General features: G+C 41.6%; 1 protein-coding gene across 1 annotated transcript in view; it reads right to left on the bottom strand.

The window, feature by feature from the left end:
• GK5 (glycerol kinase 5) overlaps positions 1 to 14,711 on the bottom strand; it is a 65,716-nt gene extending 51,005 nt beyond the window's left edge. Inside the window, exons 1-3 of the mRNA XM_025375948.1 lie at positions 14,398 to 14,711; positions 4,335 to 4,428; positions 2,193 to 2,268 (exon numbers count right to left, since the gene is read on the bottom strand). Coding sequence (XP_025231733.1) covers positions 2,193 to 2,268; positions 4,335 to 4,428; positions 14,398 to 14,544 — 317 coding nt within the window. The 5' untranslated portion in view covers positions 14,545 to 14,711. The remainder of the gene's footprint in view (positions 1 to 2,192; positions 2,269 to 4,334; positions 4,429 to 14,397) is intronic.
• Positions 14,712 to 18,578: the final 3,867 nt, after the last annotated feature.

The raw sequence follows: 18,578 nt of genomic DNA, 5'->3' as shown, positions 1-18,578 counted from the left end.
TCACTTTAAATTTAGTGGGGGGAACCCACAGTCCAAATCCTTAGCTTGCTTTTCTTTTCTTCACATAATCTCTACCAGAGAACACATTATTTTTTGAGACTTCATCTACACCAATGGTTCCAAACTGGGGGTGTCCCCAGGGGACATTTAGCAATGTTTTGAGACATTTGTGGTTGGTACAAATGGTGGTGAGGTGGGCTGGGGTGCTACTGACATCTAGTGGGTAGAAGCCAGGGATGCTGCTAAACATCTGCAACACCACAGGACAGTCCCTACCACAGTGAATTGTTTAGCTCAAAATGTCAACAGTGTCACTAAGATTAGATACCTTATGTGTACAGGTAAGTTTAATTCATTCATCCCTTCATCTGACAATACACTACTATTTAAGATTTATTTAAGATTTGCCATAACCAAGGACAGTGCCGGGGGGTGGAATAGGCACAGAAGAACTGTAGATGTAGGCATCAATCTGAGATGCATCATGCCATGAAAAAAAAGAGTACTGGGCCGAGCATGGTGGGTCACGCCTGTAATCCCAGCGCTTTGGGACACCAAGGCAGGCAGATCACTTGAGGCTCAAGAGTTCAAGAGCAGCCTAGGCAACATGGTGAGACTCCATCTCTATAAAAATTTTAAAAATTAGCCAGCCATAGTGTGGTACACACCTATAGTCCTAGCTACTTGGGAGGCTGATGTGGGAGGATCCCTTGAGCCCAGGAGTTCGAGGCTGCAGTGAGCTATGATCATGTCACTGCACTCCAGCCTGGGTAGCAAAGTGAAGACCTCGTCCCCCAAAAATGAAAATAAAAAGAAACTATCTGATGGAGATGTGCTATGCCTCAGTCCAAATTAAACCAATGTTCTAGTCACCTCTGCGATATCTCCACATTTACATGTCCAAAACCAAACATTTTATCATTTCTCCTTCTATCTACTCTACTACCCAACCCATTCCTCCTTATATTCTCTATGATTTCTATCAAACAGCCCAAACATCAAGGCCAGCAGTATTGGTAAATTCAAATTTCTTCTTCTTGCCTAATACTGAATTAGAAGCCAAGTCCTTGTGAATTCACCCTGATTATATTTTTCAGATTCATCTTTTCTCCCTCTGCTCACTTTTCTTTCCCACTGCCCAAACTCAAGATGTCCTTTGGAGCCTAATGCTTTAACAAAGACACATTTTACAGTGGTGTGTGTGGGTACGTAGTGGGGGTATTTAGGAGGAGGGAATGTGGGTGTGTGTTTAAACCAAGAAACAGAGAAATACATGCTAGCTGGGGGAGGTGGCTGAGGTGGGAGAATTGCTTGACCCCAGGAATTGGAGACCAGCTTGGCAATATGGTAAAACTCCGTCTCTACAAAAAAACAAAAAAAATTAGCCAGGCATAGTGAAGTGCACTTGTAGTCCCAGCTACTCGGGAGGCTAAGGCAAGAGGATCACCTGAGCCTGGGAAGTTGAGGCTGTAGTGAGCTGTAATCATGCCACTACACTCCAGCCTGGGGGACAGAATAAGACCCTGTCTTAGCAAAAAATAAAAAGAAAGAAACATGTTGAAGGCAATGTGGGGATAGTGTAAAGAACACATGCTTCTGAGTCAAAAAGACAATTTAGAATCTTGGCTCTATTTGCTCACTGAGCAACACTGAACAACTTATTTCTCTGTAAAAACAGGTATGATGCCTAAACTGTAAGTTTGTTGTAAGGATAATGGAACTTGGGATTGTCACAGGTGTTTACTATACAGTAGCTATTATGATATTATAACAGTGTTTAGTGTATATATGCCTCATATGCTATAGACAAATATTAAATTTAGAGTAGACCGAAAATATAAACCATAAGCACAGTATTGTGTTTCTGAAATTTGTGAGCTTCCTCTAACTCTTTAGGTATAAGTTAATGTTTTAGATCTCGATCTAGGCTTGTTTGAAAGCTAAGTTACCCAAAAGAAAGAAATGGATAATTTTAATGACAGTAAATCTTTCTGTGGTTATTTTTTTATGTAAGTCAAGCTCAAATGACATGCAGCAAGCATATAAGCCAGAAAGCAGGCCCATTTCATCCCTCTTAACCAAACAAAACTATTTCTCAATTCACAAAGTTAAAACTCCCCAGAGATTTCATAACGGTGTACTCACTGTGGCATGAACCCAGCAGTAGGGTGCTTATCACAAAATGTACTTACTTGTTCCACGTAATAAAAGTTCCTCTCTGTGTTGAAATGCCAAGACCAACAATTTGATTCATCTGTATTCCTGCAGCTAAAAGTAAAGATGGATAAAACACATGTTTTAAAGCCAGTGATATTTTTCTTTACAATATTACCATATGGAAAAAAAAAATCCAATGTAATCTTTAAGAAAAATACCTGGGTTTAGCATTCTAACAAAACAACTGGAATTAATAAATAAAGCATTACTAAGATGATTCTGCAGAATTTTTTTTTTACTTGAAGAAAACAAAGGTTGTTTCTTGTTTTACTGTTTTTTGTTTTGAGACAAAGTGTCACTCTGTTGCCCAGGCTGGAGTGCAGTGGTGCAATCTTGGCTCACTGCAACCTCTGCCTCCTGGGTTCAAGCAATTCTCATGCCTCAGCCTCCCAAGTAGCTGGGATTACAGGCGTGCACCACCACGCCTGGCTAATTTTTTGTATTTTTAGTAGAGATGGGGTTTCACCATGTTGGCCGGCCTGGTCTCAAACTCCTGACCCTGGGTGATCCACCTACCTTGGCCTCTCAAAGTGCTGGGATTACAGGTGTGAGCCACTGTGCCTGGCCTTAAAGGTTGTTTCTTAATAACAAAGTAGCTTTTTTTGTTTTACGTGTTGGGAAAAAAACAAATACTATGCAAAGTATGTCAGATTTATTTTTTCTTGGTAATAATAAGATTGGCTCTTAATGTAAGCAATGGTCAATCACAATAGAAGCTGGTTAATGACAATAAAGGAAAACTCTCAAGGAAAGTAGTATAATTATTGAAGCTGAGACCTTATTTTCAACACAAACTGATGCCAGGATGCAAATAAAAATATTGACTTTTTGGTCCAAATTTCTTAAAATATAGCAACTCGAGTATTTGTTGTGATATTCTTTAAAAATCTATTTATCCCACTGGGAAAATCTGGGACAACTTCAATTTGAGCACTGAGGAAAACACATCAACCCCCATATAGTATTCTAAAGTTATTCAACCTGAATCTAACTGGGAGGAAGCAATCAGACAACCTCAAAATGAGGGACACTCTACTCAACTGGCTTGTACTTTTGAAAACTCATAAGAATGTGCTCTAGATGAAAGGAGCACATTCAATGTCATAAGGATGTGCTCTAGATGAAAGGAGCCTAAACCGACTGACAGCTAAATGCAGTGCCTCCTCTTTGGCTGGGTTCTAGACTGAAAAAATAAGTTTTTTCGTTTTTTGTATTCACTAAGGCAAGAGAGAATATTGAAGACAGAGTATTAGAAAACAGTACTGTGTTAATGTTATACTTCCTGAGTGTGGTAATTGCGTTGTGGTTATAGGAGAAAATACTCCTTTCCTATGGTTCAGAAAGAAAAAAGTTTGCAGAAAATGGTAAACATTACAAAATATGTTTGAATCTACAAGAAAGATATACAAGAGTTTACTGTACTATTCTTGCAACTTTTGTATAGACTTTGAAATATTTCAAACCAAAAAGATGAGAAGAAGCAATTCAGCCAGAAAAATGAAGTAAAAGATCTTTTAGAATTTACATTTGCAAGTAATCTTTGCCATGTTCTCAAGCAAGGTTGTCATTTCAATGTTTTGAGATGTTTTCAATGTCTAAGAATGTTTCTAACATTCTTAAAGAACTAAGACTTAGACGATAGCTTTGGCCAGGAGAGCACTTTATGTCAAGTGACCAGAAAAAAACAAAAACTTATTTTACAATAAAAATAACTCAGTTGTAAACTCATGAGAGTAGAAACTATACACTGTAACTTTTGTTTATAATCCTGTGGTATTTTGTGCCTAACAGGAAATCAAAACAGCACTAGCTATAACCTGGAATGAGGAAATGGTGAGCATTTACATTACAGCTGAAAAGAGACAAACCAGAGGACACAGCAGATGTTACCTTTCCCTGACAAAGGAGTTCACTGTGAATTACAAATTTCCCTTGAAAAATACTGGGAAACTGTAATCCGCATAAAATACTACATATATATATATACACACACACACACAAACACATATATATATATAAAAATTAGGAACACCACAACTACAGAAGCCTGAGGAAAACTCTTATTACAAAAAAAATAAATAAAGATTGTTGTTATTTTTATAAATCCAATTAATTACCTTTGACTGCTTCTTTTATTACGGCAACAAATTGAATCCAAAGAACATCAGGATCAATTTCTACCCAGCCAATTTGAGGATAAAGATTTTCTACCTATTGAGGAAAAGAAGATTTAGTAAAAACAGCATTAGATCAAGTCAGTAGTATGGGTATTGGGTCTCAAAACTACTGGTTAAAATAATTAATATGATTTTATTATCTAATTAATTTTTATTAAAATTGAAAAAACACATATATAAAATAACAAAGGACTACATGCCAACATCAAAATAGCAGTAACTCATGAGTTCACAGAAGATTTTAGCTTTGTTTATCTCTGCTTTTATTTTCTAAGTTTTCTACAAGGTATGTTTTTAAAATAAGAAAAAAGGCTTTTAAAAATTAAAAATAAATTTTAAAAAAAGTGAATTCCAGTTCAGACCATGATAGAGTAAGCACACTCCACCCTGTCTCTTCCACTAAATACAAATGTAACACCTGGACAGAATCCATGGAGCAGCTATTATGGACTCTTAAAAAGTATATTGCAGCAGGTGGACTGCAGGAAGTAGATAAGAATTCAGGTACCATGGAACTGGTGGTGAGTTTCCCATTTTTCTTCTGAAATCCCCTGGCTTAGACTCAAGACATCCTGAAAACCAGAACTGGGAACTAGGGCACAGAGGAAGTGCCAGAAGCAGCTCTACTGTTTTGGCTCAAAGAATGAGAACGCGAACTCCTAACACTCAGAGGAAATGGAAGAGATCTCCCATTTTTCTTTTTTCCCTTGTCTCCATACTTTTGTACCCACACAGTCCTGCAGCAGTGGCAGCAGCAGTTAATAGTGGTATCAGTGCATCTCAACAGGTACCTAAAATCCTGAGGAAGGTGAAACTTTCTCTCCAATCAGATGAGCGGTGATCCAAGAGGGTGTGGTCAACCCTATGGCTTTTTTCTCTGTGTGTTTCCACAGCCTAACCCCAGACGTACCCAGCCGAATGGGGTAAGAAAAGCTCCAGCTTTTTGGCCAGGAACCATAAGCGGAGGTTCAGAGAATCAAAAAGTACCAGGGCCGTCTCAGAGACGGGGGAGCTTGGAAAAGATACCACAGAAAGTTGTGTATGAACTCTTAGGCTCACCCCAAAGCTGCACTCGTATGGATGTAATCCTAAACATTATACCAAAGATATTAAGAACAGAACTAAAGGACAGACCACTGCCCAGGTCCCAGACTAACTACTAGGTTGCACACACACAGGGCAGATCCAAATAGTACTGCCAAGATTTTGAAAACAAATCTGACATTGAAACTGCAGTCCACAGAAGACTTAATTTGTAGCCTGAACCCAACTGCAATAAATACCTGCCAGAAGAAAAACAACAAAATTCCTCATAGGATTTATAAAACCCCCAGGGTCTTTTAACATAATATTCAAAATTTCTAGGATACAATCCAAAACTACAAGGTATATGAAGAACCTGAAAAATCTAACTCATATTGGAAAAGATAATCAAGAAATGCCAATGCCAAGATGACACAGATATCTGATAAACAGTCTAAAGCAGCTATTAGGAAAATACTCCAAGAGGAGTGAATACACTTGCAACAAATGCAAAGACAGAAAGTCTCAGCAGAGGTAACTGCAGTAATCATTTAACTACATATGTGCATATCAAGGTCAGTATATCAAGACATCATGAAGAATGCCTTAAATATATCCCATTTTAAAAAGAAAGAAAAAAGGCCGGGCACGGTGGCTCAAGCCTGTAATCCCAGCACTTTGGGAGGCCGAGACGGGCGGATCACGAGGTCAGGAGATCGAGACCATCCTGGCTAACACGGTGAAACCCCGTCTCTACTAAAAAATACAAAAAACTAGCCGGGCGAGGTGGCGGGCGTCTGTAGTCCCAGCTACTCGGGAGGCTGAGGCAGGAGAATGGCGTAAACCCGGGAGGCGGAGCTTGCTGTGAGCTGAGATCCGGCCACTGCACTCCAGCCTGGGCGGCAGAGCGAGACTCCGTCTCAAAAAAAAAAAAAAAAAAAAAAAAAAAGAAAGAAAAAAGAAATTCATGAAAGACGTAAAAAAGGAAATTTTAGAATTGAAAAATGTACTGATCAAAATTTAAAACTTACTGGATGGGCTCAATAGCAGAAGGGAGATAGAAGAAAATGAATAAACTTGAAGACAGATCAATAGAAATTATCTGCACAACAGAAAGAAAAAAGATTGGAGGAAAAAAAAAGAACAAAGCCCCAGGGACATACCAAAGGTCTAATATTTGTTTAATCAGGGGTCTCCAAAAATGAAAAGAAAGAGTTCAGAGCAGAAAAAAAAAATTACTTGAGGGAAGTAACAATGCTAAAAGCTGCCCAAGTTCAGTGAAATCTATATATTCAAGAGGCTCAGAAAACCTTTACTAAATGAACCCAAAGCATTACACACCCAGATATCATAATCAAAATGCGGAAAACTAAAAGCAAAGAAAAAAGTTTGAAACCAGAAACTTCACATATACAGAACAAAAATTTAAATGACTGTGGATTTCTCATCAGTACCATGAAAGCCAGAAATAAGTGGCTCAACATTTACAGTATGCTAAAAGAACCGCCATCCCATATTTCTATAACAAAATCCCAACAGGATTTTTTGTAGATTCTAAAATTTATATTAGGCAAAAACACTAAAATAGCCAAAACAATGTTGAAAAAGAATAAAGTCAGAGAGGAAAAAAAAGAATAAAGTTAGAGGCACACTACCCAATTTCAAGACTGACTATAAAGCTACAGTAATCAAAATAGTATGCTATTGGCATAAAAACTGACACATAGATCAATGGAACAGAATAGAGAGTCCAGAAATAGACTCACAAATATGACTAGTTGATTTTCAACAAAAGTACAGAGGCAATTCCGTGGAGAAAAGATAGTTTTTTCAACAAATGGTGTTGTAACAAGTGGACATCCATATGCAAAAAAAAATCAGGCCAGGCATGGTGGCTCACGCCTGTAATCCCAGCACTTTGAGAGGCCAAGGCAGGCAGACTGCCTAAGCTCAGGAGTTCGCAACCAGCTTGGGCAACACAGTCAAACCCCATCTCTACTAAAAAAAAAAAAAAAAAAAAAAAAAAAAAAGCCGGCGTGGCAACAGCACCTGTAGTCCCAGCTACTCGTGAGGCTGAGGCAGGAGAACTGCTTGACCCCGGGAGGCGCAGGTTGCAATGAGCCAAGATCCAACAACTGCACTCCAGCCTGGGCGACAGAGCAAGGCTCCATCTCAAGAAAAAAAAAAAAAAAAAAAAAAATTCAACCTCAACCCAAACTTTACAACTTAACAAAAATTAACTCAAAATGGATCAAGATCTAAATGTAAAATGTAAAACTATAAAATGTTTAGAAGAAAACGCAAGAGAAAATCCTTGTGAGTTGGTGTTAGGCAAAGAGTTCTTGGAACACCAAAAGTATAATTCATATAACAAAAAATTGATAAATTGGACCTCATCAAAGTTAAAAACACTTGTTCTGCAAAAGATACTGTTAAGAAAATAAAAAGACAAAAGCACAGACTGGTAGAAAATATGTGCAAATCACATATCCAACACAGGACTAATATCCAGAATATATAAAAAAAATTTCAAAATTCAACAGTAAGAAAACAAAGAACTCAATTTAAAAATGGGCACAAGACTTCAAGCACTCCATCAAAGAAAACATATGGATTACAAATATGTACATGAAGACAGATATTCAGCATCATTAGCCATTAGAGAAATGCAAGTCAAATCAAATAAGTAAAGTTTTAAAAACTAATGATACCAAGTATTGATGAGGATGTGGAACAACTGGAACTCTGATACATTGTTGGTGAGAATGCAAAATGGTATGGTCACTCTGAACACTCTGAATTTCTTGTTAAGTTAAACGTTCACTTACCATATAACCTAGGTATTACCATATAACCTAGGTATTTACCCTAGAGAAATTTACCCTGTAAGGTTGTACATAGGACTGGTTCAAAGTTTTTTAATGTTCCCTTTAAAATCTGTACACTAATGTTTATAGCAGCTCTATTCATCATCACCAGAAACCAGAAACCACCTAAACGTACTTCAACAGGTGAATGAATGTAGTACATCCATATAATAGACACTACTCAGAAATAAAAAAGAATAAACAAGTGAGATACATAACAACATGGACAAGTCTCAAAGGCATTATGCTGAAAAAAATCCAGTCTCAAAAGGCTACTTACTGTATGATTCCATTTATATGACATTCTTAAAAAGACAAGACTGTGTGGAAAACAGATCAGTGGTTACCAGAGGTTAGGTGGGTGGGGAGATGTGACTAAAATAAGGTAACACAAGGGAGCTTGGGGATTACTTCTACACATGTGCTAAAGTTCACATAAGTATACACCAAAAGTCTATTTTACTTTAATGTAAAAAATAAAATAAATTTTGTAGGCTGGATGCAGTGGCCTGTAATCCAGTACTTTGGGAGGCTGAGGCAGGAAAATCGCTTGAGCCCAGGAATTCAAGATCAGCCTGAGCAACGTGGCAAAACCCCATCTCTACAAAAATACAAAACGAGTGCAGTGGCCCACACCTGTAGTTCCAGCTACTCAGGAGTCTGAAGTGGGAGGATCACTTGAGCCCAGGAGGTAGAGGATACAGTGAACTGTGGCCACACCACTGCACTCTAGCCTGGGAGACAGAGGGAGACTCTCAATAAATAAATAAACAAACAAACAAATTTCATAAAAATCTATGGCTTCAAGTTAAAATGATGGCTTAAACATATGCATGCATCTCCAATTCCTCCCAGTCTATTAAAAGGAAAACATCAACAAGGTTTAAATGCATGAGGACAAAGAGAAGAGCAAATAGGATTAGACTAGATTTTAACAAATTTTTTTTTTTTTTTTTTTTTTGAGACAGAGTCTCGCTCTGTCGCCCAGGGTGAAGTGCAGTGGCACGATCTCAGCTCACTGCAAGCTCCACCTCCCAGGTTCACACCATTCTCCTGCCTCAGCCTCCCGAGTAGTTGGGACTACAGGGGCCTGCCACCACGCCCGGCTAATTTTTTTATATTTTTTAGTAGAGACGGGGTTTCACCATGTTAGCCAGGATGGTCTCAATCTCCTGACCTCGTGATCCGCCCGCCTCAGCCTCCTAAAGTGCTGGGATTACAGGCGTGAGCCACCGCGCCTGGCAACAAATGTTTTTAATATGAACAGTGAGTGGGCAGGTGGTACATGGCTTAGGACAGAGGAGAAAATGCCAATACATCACTGCCTGCTCAGATTACACTGCATCTCTACTCACCCTGGCTCCCATTTCACTCAAAGTAAAACCATTATTCATTATAATGGCCTATAAGACCTGAGTCAGGTCACCTCTACCCTTTTCCTGAGAATGTGAGCTCCTAGAGGGCAGGGAATGTGTCTCCTTAGTTCATTTTATCCCCAGCATCTACAAGTGCCTAGGGTTTCTTAGATATTCCATAAAGTGAATGTATGAATGAACATATGAGTGAACTATGAGAGTGATGCCCGTAAGCAGAGAGCAGAGATTCTAGGGTGGAACTCTGGAAATTAGAGGTTCCTCTGAAAGCTGGGATGCCAGATGGGGTTGTACATAGGACTGGTTCAAAGTCTTTATAAGGAGCCCCAATTCCTTTCCTCCAGCAAGATCACTGCCCCTCCCTAATCTGGCAGAAAGTAAGAGATTTACTTCTGGAGGGGTTGAACTAGAGTTCTGTACTTGCAAATGACAGATATACCTAAGTGCTAGGGCAAGGCATGGTACCAAAAAAAATGCAGATAACCAATCAAGATCACTAGTTAAGGAAAATTTCTAACATGTAGTATGAAAAGTCCAAAATAAAGAAAAAAGGAACTCTGAGGAAACAGTGACAATATGGGGAGTGTAAAGTGTTACACAAGGTGATGTAGAAAAAGAATCTCTTATTCCCCAGTGAGCTCATCAAGAACAGATTTAACACAATCTATTCTCCTGTCAATTCATACTTCTGCCCTTTCTATGTAACGCTTTTATGACTATAGACTGTAACAGTTTAACTACAAGAAACACTTTCTTACCCCAGAAAACTCAATGTGGATATCATTGCTTCAAGGCTATAAACCTTCAGATTTGACCCAGGGTCACTTCCCCCCACTTTACCAATCAGGATGTCACATATCATCCCCAAACAAATTGCAGTAGTGAAATCTATTATTTTTACAGGAGAGCCAAACCAAAATTAGATCAAGAATATAATAAAAGTTAAAAAGAAAATTTTTTTGAGTAAAAACAAAAGACGACAACCACTTAGTCCATTTTTCAAGCATGTACAGAGAGTACACAGTATTACTGTTTGGAGTGACCTTTCTGTCCTGTTCTTCCAACCGAGACATTATCATTTTTTTATAGTTTCTCATAATGGCATGATGTTCCACTGGGGAACATGATAAATATTCTCCATTTTTAAAACCAAAATATCAAATATTCATATGTAGAGTTTCCAACACAAAATATTCTTCTAGCAGTTACATATTTAAGAGTCCCTAAGAAAGATTTTTTAAAAATACAAATTACAGAAAAAAGCTAAAAATGTACCTCTACTGTTAAACATTTAAAAAATAAAGGCCATAAGAAATAAGACTGATGTCTTCTCACAGCCTATTTTGTTCTTATCTACAAAGGGGAATCTCTTTTTTTTTCTTTTTTAAAAATTTCTTTCCCAGTATCAATCAAATCATATACTAAGAGGTTTTAGGTTTCTATTATACATTCTTTCCATTGGAATATTACAAGAGGTGTAATTTCCACTTGACAGAATAAACACAATCAAGTTCTGTGTCTAAGTCATAGAGTCCCATGAATTCCTAACATTTTAACTGCAATTCAATTATTTATTCTGTAACGATGAGGTAATACACCAGGTACTAAGCAGCAATGTAGACCAACAAGATCCTTGTTCCTAAAAATCTAAAATTATCTGCAGTAAAGGACCAGTTGCTGCTTGTTTTTTTAAAAAAATTTCTATTCATTGGCTGGGCACAGTGGCTCACGCCTGTAATCCCAGCACTTTGGGAGGCCGAGAAAGGTGGATCACGAGGTCAGGAGATCGAGACCATCCTGGCTAACACAGTGAAACCCCGTCTCTACTAAAAATACAAAAAAATTAGCCAGGCGTGGTTGTGGGCACCTGTAGTCACAGCTACTCGGGCGGCTGAGGCAGGAGAATAGTGTGAACCTGGAGGGTGGAGCTTGCAGTGAACCAAGATCGTGTCACTGTACTCCAGCCTGGGCAACAGAGTGAGACTCCGTCTCAAACAAACAACAAAAAAAAATTGTATTCATTGTGGACCAACAATTTTTAAGATACAATTAAGTTTCTAGTCCAGGTGCAGTAACTCGTGCCTGTAATCCCAGCACTTTAGGAGGCTGAGGCAGGAGGATTGCTTGAGCCCAGGAGTTCAAGGTTGCAGTGAACTATGATCAGGCCACTTAGGGGACAGAGTTAGAATCTGTCTCTAAAAATAACAATAATTTTTATAAAGTTTCCAGAAAAAAAAAAAAAAAAGGCACACAAAATACAATCCCAAATCTTTCATTACTGGAATCAACAGACATAAAATTACTCTGCTAAGTTGCTACACAAGTTCCTAAATACTCAGTTTGCTTTTATTATCTCAATCCCAGCAGCCCTGTAACTACACTTTGAGCAGTACTGCTGTAAACTCCTACCACACAGAGAGGCATTGCTGCACATTTCTTAATCTACGACTGTGCTTTACCTGGGAAAAGCAGGCATTTTTTTTTTTTTTTTGTATTTTTATTTACTCATATCTTTCTTTTATCCAGACACATTTTCCACAGTTTAGAGTCTGTGCAAACCATCCTGGCCTCCTGCCACTCACAGCAATCTTGATCCATCTTTGGGATTCTTCATTCCTAAAAAAACTAATGATCTGCCCCAAATTATATATTTATATAACTGTGAAACTTTGCATTTTCTAGTAATTTATTTCTCCCTTCGGTTCCAAAAATTTCAATTCCTTAAAAGAAAAACAAAACAAAAACAAAATAACCAGTGCTTAAAAGTACTTTGTGTCTAGACTTATAAGGGAGACTTTAAAAAGTATCATTGTGTTTGTGATAAATACTCTTAGAAAGATAAGGAGTACCCAGTCACTGAACGGTGGTATCTGCCTTTCATTTGTCCTTTCAGGTTGGGATAGGGATAGTGTGTGGGTGGGTGGGCAGTGTTCCCACACAGCTAGCCAGAGAAGGGACCAGGGAGCTGCTACAGTCCCAGTTCCACTGTCTTGGTCCTGAAACCTAAATGGAGGCCGGGCGTGGTGGCTCATGCCTGTAATCCCAGCGCTTTGGGAGGCCAAGTCGGGTGGATCACCTGAGGTCAAGCATTCAAGACCAGCCTGGCCAACATAGCAAAACCCTGTCTCTACGAAAATACAAAAATTAGCAAGGCATGATGGCGGGTGCCTGTAATCCCAGCTACTCAGGAGGCTGAGGCAAGAGAATTGCTTGAACCCAGGAGGTGGAGGTTGCAGTGAGCCGAGATCATACCGCTGCACTCTAGCCTGGGTGACAGAGCAAGACTCCATCTCAAAAAAAAAAAAAAACCTGAATGGAAGGAAGTCTGATGTTTCCTCAAAACAAATGCTCAAAGCAGTCACTACTCACTGGCATTCTAGCTGGACCCACTCCTGGGCAAGTGCTACAAAGAAAAACACCTCTAAGGTGGTCGGAAGAAGAACGGGACACTGAGAAAAAGGGGGAATACAGTGCTGCTGGGAATGGTTAGGTAACTGATGGCTCCTGCCCTCCCTCAAATTCCTAACATAAAAAGATGTTGGTACTGGGAAGAGAAAATAAGAACACCATAACAGGCTGGCCGCAGTGGCTCATGCCTGTAATCTTGGCACTTTGGGAGGCCAAGGCGGGTGAATTACTTGAGCCCAGGAATTCCAGACCAGCCTGGACAAAATGGCAAAATCCCATCACTATAAAAAATATAAACAAATTTAGCCAGGCATGGTGGCCCCTTGCCTGTAGTCACAGCTACTTAGGGGGCTGAGGTGGAAGGATCACTTGAGCCCAGGAGATTGAAGCTGCAGTGAGCCGAGATCACACCACTGCACTCCAGCCTGGGTGACAAAGTGAGACCCTGTCTCAAAAGAAAAAAAGGAACAACAATAAGAACACCATAACAAATAAACATTATTTTTGGTGCATTGACAATTGTGTAGAAATCAACACTTCATTAATATGAGAACAGAAGGATATCAATGTGTTGGTTGCTGAACAGTTCAAGGCTTTACTAACATCCAACCAATGACTTGGCAGGTCTCTCAAACGAGGGGAAATAAAGAATTTTATGAATTCTCAAAGATCGAAAATAGAAAAGTGATGACCACACTGCCTTCAAAACTTGCCCAATACCTCTAATATCCATGGCAATCAGTTGCTCACGTAAGGAACCAGCATTTTGTGGAGTAGTAGTTAATAATGATGACAAGTGAAGAATAGAGAATAAACTTAAATTCTATAAAGATATGAAAAGTTATTGAGGCACAAGTCCAAAGGCTATAATAAACAAAAAAGGGAAAAAAAGTTGTCAAAAATTAAAATGTAAATAAAGATGTGATGAGAGATCTATCAAGGAAGTGCAGGAAGAACCGAGCAACTCACAAACCACCCTCTGGCTGGACGCGCACAGCCTGCCCAGTCCCATTCGGCAAGTCACCTCAGTCCCATCCAGGTAAGGCTGGACAGGTGGTTCTCCAGGTGGCAGGAGGCGAGCGAGCGGCCCAGGTCATACATCGGGCCCCTGGTGCCCTCAGTCTGGACAGGAAGGGCGCGCGGGGTTCAGCCTAGCCCAGGGAGGGAACGAGAAGACTCAGCCGGTCTGGGCGCGCCGCTCTGGCCCCAGGGTGCTGCAGGTGGCCGCGTCCAGGGCGGTAGGTGGGCCCCGCCCGCTCGCCTCCCGAGGCCGGACCCCTGGACTCAGCAAAACCCAGTCAGACCCGCGCCCCACGGCCGCCTCCAAGTCACCTTCTGCGCGCTGGAGCCGCAGACACGCGCCGCCCGGTCATAGACGTGGCAGCGGATCACAGAACTGCCCACGTCCAGCCCCAGCACGAAGCCAGCGTGCCGCGGCTCCTGCGCTCTCTGCTCCGGGTCCGTCGGCAGCCCAGACATCCCGATCCCACACGCCTCTCTGCTACAGACGCCACCCCAGAGGGCGCGCTATAAATCCCGATGCCCCAGAATCCCAGGGCGCAGCGCCGGGCCGCCGCCCCCAACCCAGCCCCCAACCCAGCTCCGCGGGAGTTTAGAGAGGCCCGGCCCCTGGCGCGGGCTCCACCCCGGCGCCGTGACGTCACGGGCGCGCGCCGGCGGCCGCGAGGGAGGGGTGGAGGTGAGCTGGTTTGTGTCGTGCTCTGGAGCCCGAGATCGCCAGCCATGCTCAGCCTCCAGTTGCCGGCCGCTGTTGGATTGACTTGGCCCTTAACTCTTTTATTATTTTTTTTTGAGACGGAGTCTCACTTTGTCGCCCCGGCTGGAGTGCAGTGGCGCGATCTCGGCTCACTGCAACCTCCGCCTCCCGGGTTCAAGCGATTCTCTTGCCTTAGCCTCCCAAGTAAATGGGATTACAGGGGCGCTCCTCCACGCCCGGCTAATTTTTGTATTTTTAGTAGAGAAGAGGTTTCACCATGTTGATCAGGCTGGTCTCGATCTCCTGATCTCGTGATCCGCTCGCCTCAGCTTCCCAAATTGCTGCGATTGCAGGCGTGAGCCACCGAACCCGGCGGCCCTTAACTCTTATTTTTTCTCTTGCGTCTCCAGCTTCCTGAGAGGCAGCGCCTGCGTTTCTCTTAACCCTAGCTACATTTGAGGAATCTCAAAGAAAAATAGCTACCCCATATGCTAATCGTGAGGAGGAAAGTATAGGCTAGTTTATATAAAAATCTCAGAAAGTTTCGAGGTGCCATAAGGCACATTTATTCATTTCTCACCCATGATTATGACTAGAGTGCTGGAGAAATTTTTATCTCTGAGTAACTTTGGCAGACTAACCTGGGTCTCTGCATTCGTGCAGAATTTTTTAAGCTTAAAACATTTGTAGAGGTCACTACCATATATGGTTTCCATTTTTTTGCTAACATTTTGGGTGCGACTTTATTTCAATATTATTAAATGCACAGTCATTGACTATGCTAGAGTTGAATAAAGTGCTGTTTTTCAAAAATGAAATAAAACAAGTGCCATAAAAAATTCAAATTTTGGCCAAAAGTACTAATGTTTATTAACAGAGAGTTGCCCACGACTTCTGTTCCCAGAAAACGTGGTAAAGTTTGCACACAATGCAAAGCGGTAAATATTTGCTAAATGAAATGCGACCGCAAGGAAGAAGACTTTTCCCAGCCCTCTAGTGGGAAAGAAAGGAGAAAGCTTAATTGAGGTGGCTGCTTTGACCATCACGCTCCACTACGGCGGTTGCTTTTTGGAATCTGAAAACCTCACAGAGGCCCTTTACCTTTTGTTGCTGCCCTAGGGGATGGACTCATCCAGACACTTGACCAAAAGGAACAAGGCGTCCTGTGGAAATTTCGAGATTCTCGCGGCTCAGATTCCTGGGCCTGGAGCTTTCCTGGGGAAGGTCCTGATCTGCAGGGAGTGGGGAGGTGGTTCCGCCTGCGCCACCCACCTCCCACTGCCACCATTAATCTGTGAAGTTAGGGCCTGAAAATATTCCTTATCTTTTTGTAAAATTAGCAAACATATGAATATATGTTTTGTGTGAAAACGTTTAACAGTGCCAACTGGTATATCAATTAAAAAGTAAAAGATAATTTTGGCTGGGCGCGGGGGCTCACGACTGTAATCCCAGCACTTTGGGAGGCCGAGGCAGTCGGATAACTTGAGGTCAGGAGTTTGAGAGCAACCTGGGCAACATGGTGAAACCCCATGTCTGCAAAAATACAAAAATTAGCTGGGCGTGGTAGCCGGCTCCTGTAATCCCAGCTACTGGGGAGGCTGAGGCAGGAGAATCACTTGAACCCGGGAGGCGGAGGTTGCAGTGAGCCAAGATCATGCCACTGCACTCCAGCCTGGGCGACACAGCAAGACTCTGCCTCGAAATAAATACCTACATGCATGCATACATACATATTCATTTTGAATCAAAACTTTTTTTAGACAGGGTCTTGCACTGTCACCCAGGCTAGAGTGCTGTGGCGCCACCTCAGCTCACTGCAGCCTCGACCTCCCGGGCTCAGGTGATCCAACTACCTCAGCCTCCCAAGTAGCTGGGACTACAACCACCACGTCCGCCGGATTTTTGCATTTTTTGTAGAGTCTGTTTCGCCATGTTGGCCAGGCTGGTCTCCAACTCCTGGCCTCAAGTGATCCTCCCACCTTGGTCTCCCAAAGTGCTGGGATTACGGGTGTGAGCCATTGCGCCCAACCAAATCATTCTTTTTTTTTTTCTTTTCTTTTTTGAGATAGAGTCTTGCTCTTGTTTGCCCAGGCTGGAGTGCAGTGCTGCGATCTGGGCTCACTGCAACGTCCGCCTCCCGTGTTCGAGTGATTCTCTTGTCTCATCCTCCCAAGTAGCTGGGACTACAGGCACTGGCCACCATGCCCAGCTAAGTTTTGTGTTTTTAGTAGAGTTGGGGTTTCACCATGTTGGCCAGGATGGTCTGGATCTCTTGACCTTGTGATCTGCCCGCCATGGCCTCCCAAAGTGCTGGGATTACAGGCGTGAGCCACTGCGCAGGGCCAAGTCATTCTTTTGGCCAAATTGTCCTGTTTATCAACTTACTTTCAGGCAATTTGACAAAATTGGCTCTTTGGCCATACAACGTTAAGCTTGGAACATACACCTGGACGAGTATGTTTTTTTTGTTTGTACCCTGTTCAACAGTACTGATTTGTTCCAAGTGGCCTCAGGACTGCCTTCACCAGTGCTGACCATTTTGGTCGTGTGTGTGTGTGTGTGTGTGTGTGTGTGAATTATTGTAATTTGAAATAAATGACTAATGGGTCCAGTACTGGTCGGGGTTCTCCAGAGAAATAGAACCAATAGGATAGAGAGAAAGAGAAAGAGAGGTTTATTATTTTAAGGAGTTTCTTCATATGATTGTGAGGGCTGGCAAGTCCTGGATATTTCTGGGGCAGGCTAGCAGGCTGGAAACTCAAGAAGAGTTTCCATGTTGCAGTTTTGAGGAGACTTCCTTCTTTGGGAAACCTGTCTTTGTTCTTAAAGCTTAAAACCAACCTTGTGTGAGACTCACTCAGGTTTTGGAGGGTTATCTGCTTTACTCAAAGTCTACTAATTTAAATGTTAATTACTTCTAAGAAATACCTTCACAACAACACCTAGACTGGTGTTTGACCGAACAGCTGGGCATACAGTGTGTCTAACTAGCCTAGCTAAGTTCACACATAATAGTATCCATATCAGTTCCCCATTCACAACAGAGAAAACGGCTTTGTATTACCTGATGTTAATATTTAGTATATTTCGCCGGGCGCGGTGGCTCAAGCCTGTAATCCCAGCACTTTGGGAGGCCGAGACGGGCGGATCACGAGGTCAGGAGATCGAGACCATCCTGGCTAACACGGTGAAACCCCGTCTCTACTAAAATACAAAAAAAAATTAGCCGGGCGAGGTGGCGGGCGCCTGTACTCCCAGCTACTTGGGAGGCTGAGGCAGGAGAATGGCGTGAACCCGGGAGGCGGGGCTTGCAGTGAGCTGAGATCCGGCCACTGCACTCCAGCCTGGGCAACAGAGCCAGACTCTGTCTCAAAAAAAAAAAAAAAAAAATATTTAGTATATTTCTCAAAGTGATATTTCTTGGCTTCTTGAAACCTGACACTTTCTTAATGATCCTTTTTATAAATTCAAATAAATTATATTGAGTATTATCAAAATCATAGAATTTGAAAACAGGGGCCTTAGAAACCACTTAATCTAGTGTTTCTCAAATTGTTTTCAGATCTTGAACAACTTTGAGGCCCTAATGAACACTATCTTCCCAAGAAGATGCTTATACACACAAAATTTTGCACGTAACTTCAGGTGCTGGGTGTTGGGTAAAGCAAACATAAAGATCTCAGATAAAAATCAAGATCTTATTTCACAGTTGAGTAGGAGAGGCCTGGGGGAACAAAGAGATACCTGTTTCTCCCACTTTCTTTGTTCTCTGTCAGCACCTCCTACCCTGTTC

Source organism: Theropithecus gelada, chromosome 2 (genome assembly GCF_003255815.1).
Source record: "Theropithecus gelada isolate Dixy chromosome 2, Tgel_1.0, whole genome shotgun sequence".
Lineage (NCBI taxonomy): Eukaryota > Metazoa > Chordata > Mammalia > Primates > Cercopithecidae > Theropithecus > Theropithecus gelada.
The sequence above is the reverse complement of the archived record's forward strand: the minus strand, read 5'-3'. Positions and strand labels throughout refer to the sequence as shown.